Here is a 14,130-nt window from a genome sequence, read left to right on the forward strand (position 1 = left end):
TTTTTCTTGGCATGACACCAGCCAAATTTTTTTTTCATCAATATTAAAAATGGTCACCGGACATGGTTGTTCGATCTTATCTGAAGACACCCTAATGCGACTGCGTTTGGCTCCGTGAAATTCGTACATGGTATGCCGCGTGCCAATCTCTCTCTTGATTTGGTAACCACGCCTCATACGAAGCACGCACGCCTCGACAACTCGACGCTCCGCAGCGTAACCAAAGTAATTTTCGTGTAGTTTCGTCACAGGAATTGGGGCCATTACGCCCAGTCAACGGCGGTATGAACAGTATTTCGAACCTCCCCCGATAGCGAACCCAAGTGATACTTTGTGCATGCAGTGAACTTCCCGCGTAGTTCTTTACATCGCGACAGCTGGCGAAAACCGACTCCGCCTCCTCTTGGTTGCTTGTCTTTTCGCCTTTTCGATGTGCGAAAGATTCCGCCGAAAGCTCATGGTCTTTCACGGAATATATAGCTTTTTTATCTCAAAAATTATCTGGGAGGCTAACGCATGCTCTCTTTCGCACTCCTGCTGTAAAAGAGAGCAGGATGTTTGCCTCCCGGAGGAGTGCGAAGCTTTCGCGAAACGTTCCGTGGTCAGGAGGTGAGAGAAAGAGATACCGAGGAAATGAGATACAAACTAACACCCCAGACGCGGTAAGAGAAAGTTACATGCGTCAGCCAGTAACAGAAGTGAAACTACAATTCCTCAAAATGTTTTTCAAACCCTTAAAAAAAATTATCGATGAGTCTCAATTTAGTTTCCAATATCTTCTTACAGAGAGCATTAGAAACTCAATTGAAACTCCTCGATAATTTTCGTTAGGAAATGTTCTTGAGTGTCCCTTTGAGAACGGTTATCACGTATCCCGGTGTTTCAACCAAACGCGTACATTTCGCCTTGGTAAGACCTACACCCAGAGCTATCATTCGCGGAAGCGAGAGACCTAAACAAAGCAGATAAAAACATGCTTCCTTTTGCGTCGACCGCAGATCTCGCCATCGATCACGGGCCTCATTAGGCACGATCTGGAAGAACATCACCGCGGCGCGCTCACGTGACATCCGAGACGCTCAAGCGTGCATGACGGATGTTCGGCCGAACGCCAGTCAACGGCGCGTCGCGTCTGCCGAGAGCGCCACTCCATCTCAAGGTGAGCCGCAAGCAGGGCAGACGGCCGGTCCCAGCTCGGCTGAGAAATCGACTCGGAGAATGCGCGAGACACGTCGGGATTGGGGAGACAGGGCTTTCCAGTAGCCTCTTTTTACTGCATCGCGCCTCGGAGTAGCGACGAATCCATCAATTCCTCCGCGTGTTGGGACTTTGAAGGATCCAGGGCAAACATGCGGCACTTCGTTGCTTACAAATCCACAGCCCGTCGCAAACTGGGACTCCCTAATGCCGCGATAACAGTGCTAATACAATGCTAAAAGTGCTAATAGTCCCAATCATAGGCCTGAAATTAATTTGTCAACGCTGTGAAGGGGAGGCTTTTATATAGCAAAGCATTACCGTGTTGCGCACAACCGGAGCCTTTGATGCATGCTTTTAAGCGCGCTCCCCGTGGTCAAGGTATCCCTCGGGCGCGAGCGCTTAAAAGTATGATTCAAAGGCTCCGGTATAACGCGGTACGCGAGACACGGTAACGGTTCGCTAAAAGTCCCTCTATGGCGCTGATACGGGGCTGCATTAGTGCTAGGTTACGTTCAAGTAGTTCATGTCAGCGCTGCAGCAGGGCAGTTTTTAAGCGCTACGCACTCTATGTAAACCGGCCTTAAACTTGTTGGACCTCGTTACACATTGCTACGTTAATCTCTGTCGGGGTGGTCTGGCGCCCAGTGCTCCATTTTCCAACCACGCAAAAAGTGACAGATTCACACCCTTCTCTTTTTTCTTTTTCTAATGTTTTGCGGCCAAGACATTGATAAATTAAAAATCAAACGATTCACGCTGTCGCCTTACATAGTATCGGGTGGTATCCTTACGAGCCATGTGCGTAAGACTAATGTCGCGTCTGGAAAGGGCAACAATGTTAACACACTCAAGCGATCGGCGGCTTTTTCTCTTTAACTTTCATAACGGAATGGCTGTCAGCTAAACTGGTTGCATGATGGATCGGGCTTCACTCGGAGAACCGACTTGTGCGGTACATTTTGCCGTTCATCAATAAAGTCTCAGTAATATGAAAAAGGCGCTGTTGTCCTCTGTAGAGTTCCTCAATGTCTTTGAAGGCACCCTAGTCCTCGCCATAAAACACGGTTCACACGTCACCGTTTTCTTACGTTGCGTCAAGTTTTCTTACGTCATGTGAGAAGCCACCGGGACCTTCGTGTTTTGTATGTCTCGTGCAAAGCAGATCCTTGAACCGGGCGCCACGTTTCATTCGAAGCACGCACGTCCCGGTTGGAAGGGACGTAACCGACCGTAAGCGGTTGTAACGTAACGTAATGTAGAAAATTGCCCCCGTGTGAACCGACCTCTAAAGTCTGGTTCACACTACCCCATTTCCTTACGTCAAGTTACGTTACGAAATATTACGTTCAAGTCACCTCTGTGCTTCATATTAAGCGAGGCTATTAGTTCAAGGAGAAAGCATGACACGCGACATTCGAGACACGAATGTTTCGGTTACTTATACGTAACCTTACTTATCGTAAGAAAATGGTGCAGTTAGAGTCACTATATAAAGCTACGCTTTAAGAGTGCCGAAACTCCCAAACTACGCGTCTGAAACGCGTCAGTCGCCGCCATCTTGGGTCCGCGCGCGGAGATGGAGGAGTGCTGACTGTAGCTGAGCCAAGCCGAGCTGTAGCCGTCGCCTGCGCCAGCTACCGCAGAAGTAGCTGTGGCAGCGAATCAAGGTCGTGTTGTTCGTACCTCGACGCAACACGGAAAACGCGCGTGCTGAGCGACGGACTTCAACGTGCGCGCTCAGTAAACAGCAAACAGCAGCAGGCAGAGGATCGCTGGACCCAAGATGGTGGCGTTGAAAAAACGCGATGACGATGATAGCGACTCACGTGACTGCCGCTATCCAATGATGCCGCAGCAAACCAGAATATTGTTGAATAGAGCGACTGTATTGTCGGCGAAATGCCAAAGAAAAGGAATGCGGTACTTCGAAAGCGTAGCTTATTTTGTAACTCTAGGTGCAGTGTGAATCGGCCTTAACACTGAGAATCACAGCTGACTTCACATATCTGCCTTGGTTGCGTTCGCATGCAACCGAAACGGCCGTATACCGACAAAGTCACCGGGACAAGTCTTCGACCTGTACACAGCATGGCAAGCGATGCAAAGGGCACACCTTCATGAAGCGACCCACGAGTCACGGTTGTTGCGGTGTTTCGCTCGTTAAGGTCGTCCCAGACTTTACTGGAACATCCGTTCTTCTTAGAAAGAACCAACTGAAAAAGTAGCTTCGCACGCAACGTTCGAAGCATGTATGTAGCGGTTACTTGTAACGTAACGTAAGAAAACATACAACGCTCGATCTTGCGTGAATGTTCCTTAAAGGAGCTGTGCAACGATATTCAGTTAGAATGTTTTTCACTATACACGAGCTTACTGGCACTAGTGGGAGTCAAGGATACTCGCACGCAACTCCGCTGGCCAAGAAACTCCTTTGTTGCGGTGTAATTTCAAGGACAAAAGCGATCATTTTCATTCAATCTTTCCTTTGCAAAATTTGATGACGTAACGTGGGTATCGCAGAACACCCAAGTGACGTCATATTGAATGGGTTAAAACAGCGCAGAAAGACGAAGGACCAGTAAAAGAAAACACACAGACACAGCGCTGACTTACAACTGAAATATTTCAGTTGTAAGTCAGCGCTGTGTCTGTGCGTTTTCTTTTACTGGTCCTTCGTCTTTCTGCGCTGTTTTAACCCATTCAATATGACCATCAACCAACTCGCCCAACTTTCCACCTTGACCCAAGTGACGATATTTGAATGCTGTTCATAGATTGGACCCGAGCATTGCGTGGGCACTCGATTTGGGCTCGTGGTAATTACTAGCTCGAGAAGCATTCGGATAGTCGCGCGCGTCCAATCGCTGCAACGACGACAACAGCCGAGCCATAACAATGTCTGGAACTCAGCGCGTGTCCTGTGCTTTGCCAACCCCAGCGCGTGGCTATGATCAACATTGGCGGCATATAATCGGCTCCAGATCACGTGACCGCTTGTTCTGGCTGCGAGTTGAGGGGGTGAACGCTGCTCGTTTTTCTTTAATTTTTTTCTGGGACTTTTATTGCGTGGGGTGAAAAACGAACGCGTGTTTCATGGGTCATTAATGTCAGGAATCCGTTCTAAGCGGTATTTGCGCAAAGTACAAAAATTGTTGCATCGCCCCTTCAGAGGCCAACTCACATAACACCGTTTTCTTACGTTGTGTTAAGTTACGAAAGCTTAGGTCGGCTTGCAACCTACATCACCTAAAAATAAAAGGAACGCGTTACCGTTACCGATCAAAAGTAACGCACGTTACCTTTGCGTCACTTTTTATTTATAAATTGAAGGTAACAGCACCATATTTGAGGTGACTGCTCGCAGCGCATGCTCGGGAGGAGTTCTTATGCATGGCCTCCCAAAGAAGACAATCTTGATGGTGTGCAAGATGCGTGTTGGAAGCGTTGTGGAAGCTTGCCGTCAACACGAGCTTAGCAGCAGCGAGCTCCGCTATGCGCTGCGTCAACGTTTAAAGGCCGGTTCAGACACTTGCGTTTGAGTGCGGTTGACTGCGTTGCGTCGAGAACCGAAAGCGAGTCACCGGCACATCTGTGCTTCGTATGAAGCGTGGAATCCAATCCAAGGAATCATCTTGGCGCGCGATATAAGCAGCAGGGATGTCCTGGTTTCTCGTTGTTGCAACGCAGTCAAACGCAGTCAAACGCAACTGCCTGAACCAGACTGAAGGGATCATGAAATTATTTTTTTAGCTTGGAACTAGCACCATGGAACTAGTCATTTGTAAGTCATGATAAGTTCCGTCAGGGCACTCATTGGCCACGAACGCGAATTCAAATATTCGCCGACGGATTGATTGCAGACGAGCGTATACGTCCGAGTGACGCAGTTATCGCGTCCACTGCATGAGCTGCAGGTTCGGCTGACGTGCATGGCCACTGCGGTGCGTCACATGAAAAAGGTGGAGAGCTTTTAAAGGGAAGGGGGCAAGGAATAGTTCGCTATATTATCATTTTCGTACCGAAAGCGGGCGTTTGACTTTCTACCATCTTTATTTTGGCTCACTAAACGATATGCAATTAGTAAAATTTCAATATAAAGTCATTCATCCCAGCCAAAAGTTCATTTCTTGGTAACTTTAAAGGGATTGTCCGGTAAAAGTTTGTCTCTGAGAAAACAAAATAATATTGTCATTGCTTTTAGGAGTATCGTCCGCACAATATTCGAATTTTCAATCCTTCGCCGCACAAGTAATTCGAATTTAAGCAGCACACAACTGCTCAGATTGCACCTGCAAAACTCACATAGTTTTCGTTGGTAACAGGGGAAGCTCTGACGTAAAATCAGGCAAAGAGAGCCACCTCGGCTTTTGACTTCTGCCTCAATAAAAAATCTTGGTTTAAAAAAGACAAGATTTTCGGTATTGAGAAAAGCTCAATCCTTCGTCGATGATTTTTGCGAGCACCATCAACCATATTGATCAAAACCGGGAATAAGTCAACACCCGCCACTCTGACGTAACTATGCCCGATGTGACGTCACAACACGCCATACATACTTGCGAAATTTAGCATGTAGTTTCGTATCGATGTTCATAAGTGATTTACCGAATATTGGGGCGTCTTTTAATGAAACAAGCATTACATATGTCTGTATTTAGGCCTTCTCTACGTAACCAGCGCAAAAGTTTAGTAACTTTCGAATATCACTGGACGATTCCTTTATAATGTCAAGCTCGTACCTGAAGAATGAGTTGACACGCTAGGCCCTCGGCATCTGTATGGTGATTTTACCAAGTATTTTACTCGTGTAAACGCCTCGTAGTTTCTCGTCACTATCGAACTTGCCCCTTTTGTACGTCGGTCGTTGAAGTACGGTACGGACCGTCATAGTATACGAAAAACTAAACTGATATTTCCGTCACTAGACGGCACCGAGTTTTTGAAAGGGCTTATTACACTGTCGTCGAGTGCCGTTCCAAGCCGGCTTATTATCTTGTTGCCGAGCGGAGTTTGGACCCCCAAGGCGCCTCAGAACTAGCGTATTATTCGCGGTGGGGTCTCCGGGATCCAATTCTGAAACACGCGCCTCCGCCTCGCAATGCCGCCAGGTGGCGAGGCAATTCGATCAACGCGCGTCAGGAACAGAGGTGTTTTCCCTCGCACACGGGGGCTACGGGATCGACAACATGACAGACTGGAAAGAGCGCTCGTCGATTACTAAAGGCCCGAAGAGACTGCGGGGTGCACCTCTATAAACCCATAAAGAAAAGAAAGAAAAAAAAAAAGAAGAGCTGCAAAGCATTTATTTAAAGAGGAACTAAAGTCATTTTTGAAAAAGGTCGTTTTTGATCTTATATTGTTTAAAACGTGTTAGTTCCCGCATAAACCAAGTCCTATATTACAAAACCGCCTATTCATCCCAGGGCAATTGAAAAACATGTGAACTTTTTTTTCTCGCGTACTGCATTGTGTGGACCATTGAAAGCCCTACAATACGCGCAGATTCCGAATGATTTTATTAAAATTCGTTTCAAAGAGTCTGAAAGGTACACATTCGGATAAGACTCCTATTTTTCTCTGCGGGCGAAGCCATCGCTTGGAACTCGCCGACAAGTGCCCTTCGTCGACCACTTCACTCGGAAGAAAATTCTCCTCAAAAAGGGCAGGTAGCGGTCTTTGAACACGCTTTTAACGAGGAAATAAGCTACGCACGGTTGTGGTTTCGGGTTTGTTGGGATGCTTAGAGCGTCTGAATTGAGTTGTCACCACAAAATGACGGTCTCAAAATCGGCTTCAGTGACCCAACTAAAAAAAAAAAAATTCTGGTTATGATTGTGGCAAAAAATAAGGTCACATGCCACTCGGTGTGACGACTTAACCCTAAGATAAGAACAGAGAGTTTTAGATTGGGAGTCCCAACCGCTCTGAGTGCTCCGAGTAGCCTGGGGCCTCGCACTACGCAAGGTTCTGCGCATGCGCAGTCCGTCCACGATGAATTTTCGCTTCATTTTTAGTAAGTACTATTATAGTGGTCCGCACATCGTTTTCAATCCTCGTCCGTCGGCATCTCTCGACTTTTTCGCCTCTACTGTTCTGACAAACCTACAACGGCGCCTTAGTTATAAACTCTGTTTCTATGTTTCCCAACACCCGGATAACGCGAGAGACTCAGCTAATCTCCTCAGCTGATCTCTCAACTTTGGCGACCTCCAGAACGGAGTGGTTATCGCTCTTTCCCAATTTAAGCAGCGGCCACTCTGCTACTGCTTCTTACAAAAGCAAGGTCTGCATACACTGTCTGAGGTGTTCCTTGTCCCTGCCCATTGGTCGTACAAACACTGTATGCAGCCGTGTTCGAAGTATACATAGGAAACAAACATGCTTGGTATGTGTCCGCAGGTCTTCTGCGAAGACTGTCTTTTAGATGAGCGGTGGGACTGGGAGCCTTATCAAACGCCGACACAACGTTCGTGACCCAATTAGCACGCTACGCTTAATCAACCAGTTTGACGTCATGGAGGGGGGAAGATGTCGCCTTTGCGTACTTCGCTGTACCGAGTTTTCTTCCGAGAAAGTTGTACAAAGTTTTGACCGCCGACAAAGCACAGTCAACCTCCCGGTGATTCGAGGAGTCTTCCGCGGTACGCTGAGGCTTGTTCGTGGCTACGTTCTTTCTTTGTGTCCGGTTAGTGACACTCAAGTTACTAACAAGATACAGCTGACGTGTATAAGATAAATGTTTGTTGCTTGTCGCTCTAGTGAGACTACAATCCTAAGCATTATTAGTGTATAAAAGGGGACAGAAATGCTTCAATGGAATACATGGCCGTTTCACTGGCTCATTAATTCCCAATGTATAGTGTAGACACTTTAATTCTCTTTTTTGTGAGCTAATGGTAAGGAACGATAAATATCGTCGACCGATGGCCGTATGTCGGCTCTCCACTGGCGCCCAGCGGCCGCCACACGCACAAACACACACGCATACACACGCAAAATTGAAAGTGAAGCGATAAACATGCCTTGCACTGAAACGACGCGACGAATAAATAAATAGAAATACACGAAAAAACAACGAGTGATGTATTACGAAGCTCCAGTGAGGGGCGGTGCGACATTCAGGGCAAACACCCCCTTCGTTCCTTTTATGACCCAAAAGACAAGCCCGAAGAGAAATGACCTCCACCCGGCATTTCGATCCGATGTTGCGTTTTGTGTTCGTTGTTTCAGCGAGTCCATTTTCACGAAGGTCTCCGGACCCACACAACTCGCGGGATTCGGCCCCTTTTGGGACCCAAAATAGTGCTTGGGCTGCTTTTCTCTCTCCCTTTTGGTGTGAATGTGGTTGCTGCTAGCGTGTGTCCCCGCTGGTCTATAGCCCGGAGCAACAGTCAGCGCGTACGGTTCGCCACGCCCGACATCTGCACCCGGGTTGGATTGAAGCAGGCTGTGGTCGGTGACAGGTAGAGTGTCCAAGCGAAGCCACCTTTTTCCACTTTAGCAGGGCGAATCTGTTTACTCTGCTAAAGTAAAAAAAGGTGGGCTTCCCCTGAACTCCTTCTATGCCACCGACCATACACGGTTCAAAACCCTAGCCATTGTTTCGATACTAAAAAGAAACAAATAATTAAATTTTATGCATTACTAAATTCCAAGAAGTTGCTCCATGCTATCGTCTAACGTGGTCCTTTCCTAATCTTCACAGAATTAGATCTTTGAAAGCGCAGTTGTCGCCGGACGAAGTAGCCAAATGGATCGTTGGCCCATTGAAAGGACAGAGATGTTGTTCAGATGTGACTCGAAGTGGTGAATTTTGTGTATCAAAATTTCAAAGAATAACCTTACCCCAGTAAAGGGGCAAAAGATTACGTGAATTTGTTGCCGAACGTTGCCGCGTGCAAATGGAAGACTTCGGGGCGACGCTACAACCAAGAGATGGTAGCAGCTTTTGACATATAAGTGAAATAGTACGAGGCCAACGATTCATGCCGCTTACGTGGTATAGGCACGCCATACTTTATTTACACGCAAGTCCAGACGCAGCTGACTCTACGAGTTGATGGGAACCATGAGACAGCGTCAAAAGCTCATCGTCATGGTGTTTCATGCTTCTATACGTGTTCTACTATCGCTGAACCGATAATAAACAGGAAAGGCCGCTTCTGACGCAGCTTGATTGGTCCGATTAGCTCGTAGTGCCGGGTGCGTCTGGGTATACTTACATAAATAAGGGCCATTGCAAAACGCGGGAAGTGTGCCCATGGCGCTGCTCCCTCGGAAGCGCGATCGTGTTCGCTCCACTGACGCCCCACCTCTTCAATTAATTCTGCTTTTACGTTATTGTTGCCAAGAAAAGCTTCACGTCGATTTTCTTTTTTTGTGAAGCATTTTTAGACTTTGAAAAACACTATATATATATACACACGAACTCAACTCTCCTACGTCACGCCGCGGTGGTGGCGCGTCGGGCGCACTTCCGGTCTGGGGTGGTGGGCAGAAGTCGCGGTGCGAGACATGCATTCCTGCGTTATTCTGGGAGAAACCAGACAAAAAAACCTGCCTTGTCGAAATGCTGCGACGGGGGCTGTATCAAGAGAGTCTGGAAAGGTTTGAAAAACAGTTTTCATGTGTTTCTGCCTCCTCCGTTCGTCCGAGAACGTGGATAGTAGCCGTGACAAGGGCAAACCAGACGCTGTCGAACTACGATTGCTTGTGCGGGCAACACTTTGTGCTCGCCAGACGTAGTTGTTGTGTTCAAACACGAACGAGAGGAAACCGCCAAGTTGTCCGGACCACCCGCGAGTTCAGTGCGTCTTCAAATTCACACGGCCGCCTGATCGTTCGAACTTTCGTCTGCTCTTTCGAACTTGTCTGCTTTTTGTCGTCTGCTCGTTCAAACAAAAGCGGCCCGCGGTGATTGCAATAAGAAGTAATTGCAGGCCTCAAAAGACTTCAGTTGGCTCGGTGTAAACAGTAGATACAAGATGTTCATCATTGGTACCAGTGGCCATCAGCGACTTGTTACGCTTGGTGTGTTCCCGCTTCCGATTTTCAGTATCGACGTCGATTATCGCCGCTACCTTCTACACTTTTGCAGCACGAGCGACGTCGCGACCGAAAATAGCTAGAAGAATCTCATCATGGTTTTGGCGTCCACTCTGCGGCGTTCATGCGAATGAATCGCCGCACGCCAAATTATTTACGCAAGGTTTAGCGGCTTAACGAACCTTGATAATTTCGCTCTGGCGATTAAAGTGCTAAGACATTGCTATGAGGACGTAGAATCAACGATTCGAACGCGAAAAAGAGTATGCAGACTCACACAGACGCCGACAACGTGACATTCCAATGGTTTGTCGACGCGGGACGCGGTTCTTCTTGCTCGCACTCCATTGCGCATCCGTTCGAACTGTCGTCTGCTCCTTCAAACTTGTCTGCTTTTTGTCGTCAGCTCGTTCAAACCACAGCGGCCCGTATTCCAAACGTTGCCCCGGTAATTGCGATAAGAAGTAACTGCAGGCCTCAAAGGACTTCTAAGTTTGAAGGTGGGTTGGGGTAAGTAGGCTAAGTGTAAACAGTAGATACAAGAAGATGTTGATCATTGTTACCAGTGGCCGTCACCGACTTGTAATGCCCGATTCTACTTGCGGTTTTCAGTATCGACGTTCACCATCTCAGCTACGGTCCACGCTTTTGCAGCCCGAGCGACGTCGCGACTGAGAATGGCGAGATGAATCTCATCGTTGGAGTCAGGCTTTAGCGCCCATTCTGCGGCGTCCACGTGAAATGAATCGCCGCACGTCACATTATTCACGCAAAGTTTTGCGGTGTAACGAGCCTCGTTAATTTTGCTGAAGCCGCTCAAGTAGTCAGATATTGTTAGGAGGACGTAGAATCAACAATTCCACCGCGAAAAAGAGCACGGGAACTCACACCGACGCCGACAACAACGCAATTCAATTGTTTGTTTATGGGCGACGGCGAGCTTCTTGCCCAACGTCCACCGCGCATGAGCGGCGCCGGTGGCGTCCGCTAGGGGCGCTCCAGTTTTTTTGTTAACATGGGTTGATGTGTATATATATATATATATATATATATATATATATATATATATATATATATATATATATACAGTGTGTTTCACGAAAGGTGGAAAAATTCGATATTGCGAAAACTACGCGTCGCAACAACAAAAAAAAAAGACTTGTGTTGCTCTGGTCCTGGGCCAGGGGCCTATTTAGGAAAATTATGAAAGACCGGGATAATTAGGTTGTTAATTATTTTCGTGTAATTAACTTTTTTAATATTGTGTTTAAGGGCATGGTTTTAATTAGAAACTGGCTCAGAATCATCGAAAAACCCTAAAACAGCAAATTGGAGCATTTTACGGCTTTCTGAAAAACCCCTCAAATTGGTCGGGTTTTTAAGTTTCGGTTTGGAATCAAAGCGCATCTCGGCACCGACGGCACCGCGCCCCGTGGAGAAATAGGGCAACCAGCCTCTGCTGCGTTGCCGACACTTAAAAACCCGACGAATTTGAGCGGTTTTTCAGCAAGCCGTAAAATGCTTCGTGTGCCTTCTATCGTTATGCAATTCGTTGATTTAATGTTTTTCGGTGATTCTAAGCAATTTTCTAATTGAAATCATGCCTGTCGACGTTTAGCGCACTCGAAAAACTGTCATTCAAGCATTCACACACCCAAAGAACACTCCTCTCACACAGCGCTCACTAGCAACTTTGTATTTCGTGTTTTAATTCGGCTTCTACTTCTTCAGAAAATGTTAAATACACGGAAATAATTAACAATCTAATTATCCCGGACTTTCATAATTTTCCTAAATAGACCCCAGGTCCACGACCAAAACGACACAAGCCTTTTTTCGTTGCGACGAGTAGATTCACAATATCGCATTTGTCCACTTTTCGTGAAACACCCTGTATATACAGTATAAAAGGTTCAACTTCTGGAGCCTTTACATAACTAATAACAAGCTAAAAAATGTCAATTTTTTTAATGAGTTTTGAGAGAAAATTTTGGGTTTCATAGCATACTTCTGTGCGTGAAACGCCGCCAATAAAAAAAAATCTGAAAAAAATAAAGCGCAGATATTTTTTTTGCAGGAATGTTCCGCACGACTGAGCGTTAGATGCAGTCAGCATGTACAATAGAACTTAATGGTCGAACTTCTAATCCTTCTAATCTCTTGTTCGTAGACGCCGGTCTGCGATAATGAAAGGAACGATGGTCATTCGCAAGACGAAATTGAAGAGCTCAAAGGAGTCGCTTTTTAGTTCGTTCCAAAGGATGGCTCTAATATGATTCTGGCAATTAAAAGCAAGGTCGAAGCGTAGAAAGCGGGTACCGCAAAGGCAGCGAGGTTCGAGGCAGAGAGAACAAAAAGACCAGAAATTATTCTGGACATCTACAAGGTTGCCCACAATCTGAAGAAAGTGGCAAGCAAGTATACGATGTGCCCGTTGTATTCTCTGCCCCGAAAAAGTTGGCTGGGTTGTGCTCCTGCATCTCTGATGAGAAAGCAAAAGGCCATGTGATAAGAAACACGCCACCCCTTAGGTGGACAGCACAGTGGGTGTGGTTTACGGAATCACACTGAGTTGTGGTAAGGTCTACATCGGCCACACGGGGCGGTGCATCAATGACCGAGCTCGGGAGAACACGCATTACCAGTAAAAAATAAATATGGCTCGCATTTGCCAATACATTGCAACATGTGTGGCTGTGTTCCGCGACTTCAGCTTATAAGGATTCTGAGGAGAAGCCGTGAGACTGTGCTTTTTTAGGCGTTCTTTATCAAAAAAAAAAAAAAAAAGAAAAAAAAAAGTGGGACGACATGTGTTAGCGACACGTTAATTGTGCTCCATGGGAATGAATCTCAGTTTTTGCATGACCGGATACTGACTTCCTAGCTTTTATCTGTTGCTGCTTCGAGTGTAGTGTGTATATATGCTTTGCTTTTCCTGCGTAAAACTAGAAAGTTGGCGCTTGTCTTGTCCTTGTCTCCTTGTTTGCGCTATTTCATGTTTAACCAAGCTCTTTGTTTGTTTTTAAACTACGGCCTTTGAAATGAATATGACGGCCCCCAGATCACCGGTGAACCAGAAATCTCGCAGGCCACGTGATAACGAGCATGTAGTTCGCTGGGAATCCGCGAGGCGGCAAACGTACTTTGCAAGCTCGGTGGCGCAGGTCGCCGTCCGATTCGAGGAGTTGAGCCGCATCCATCCTTGCATCTATCATTCCAGTCCAAATGAGCAATAAATAAACCTATGCGGCCTCGGTTAAGCCGTAGACACACTGCTCACATATCGTTCAAAAGGACAGGACGACAGAGTTGGCTTCGGAAAGGCCCCGAGCATGTTGGCTTCGTACATGCTTCAAGCACGTCTGCGGACGGTATGATCGATCTGACCGTCCTACGAGGAAGAGTCTGCAGACTGCCTTTTGTGCGATGTATTAGCATAGAGCGACCGCGGCGGCTTTAGGTTGGAAAGCGGGCCTCGCCTGGACCAGCGCGACGATGGGCAGCTGGAAGCGGATGAAGTAGGGCGCCGTCTCGACGCGGCGGCATCCGGGTGAGCCGGGGCTCTGCGGCGAGCTCTGCGACGACGACAGATGCATGGCGTCCCTCAGCGTCCCCGCCAGGCCCTCGAGCTTGAGCACCAGCAGGTCCAGGGTCTCCACGTCGCGGCGTAGCAGGTCGCGCTGCTCGGGGCACCAGGTGCCGCTGCCGCCGCCGCCGCCTCCACCGCAGCCGGGGGCGTCGGGCCCGTCGCGGTCGTCGAACCGCATGAAGCTTCGTAGTCTGCGGCAGCGGTCAACGAGGTCGTGGCACTCTGAGACAGTGGCAAGGGCGAGCGCTTCCAAGAAAATGCCGCTCATTCGTTGCATTTAGAAAAACACACACATA

General features: G+C 47.4%; 1 protein-coding gene across 1 annotated transcript in view; it reads right to left on the minus strand.

Moving 5' to 3' along the window:
• The window catches only part of LOC8023440, a gene marked incomplete at its 5' end in the record, with an annotated part of 103,520 nt that extends 89,610 nt beyond the window's left edge, over nucleotides 1-13,910 (minus strand). The window contains one exon of the mRNA XM_002401139.4: nucleotides 13,725-13,910. Within this exon, the coding sequence (XP_002401183.2) occupies nucleotides 13,725-13,910 (186 nt within the window). The remainder of the gene's footprint in view (nucleotides 1-13,724) is intronic.
• Nucleotides 13,911-14,130: the final 220 nt, after the last annotated feature.

This window comes from Ixodes scapularis, unplaced genomic scaffold (genome assembly GCF_016920785.2).
Source record: "Ixodes scapularis isolate PalLabHiFi unplaced genomic scaffold, ASM1692078v2 PGA_scaffold1__304_contigs__length_218370807, whole genome shotgun sequence".
Taxonomy (NCBI): domain Eukaryota; kingdom Metazoa; phylum Arthropoda; class Arachnida; order Ixodida; family Ixodidae; genus Ixodes; species Ixodes scapularis.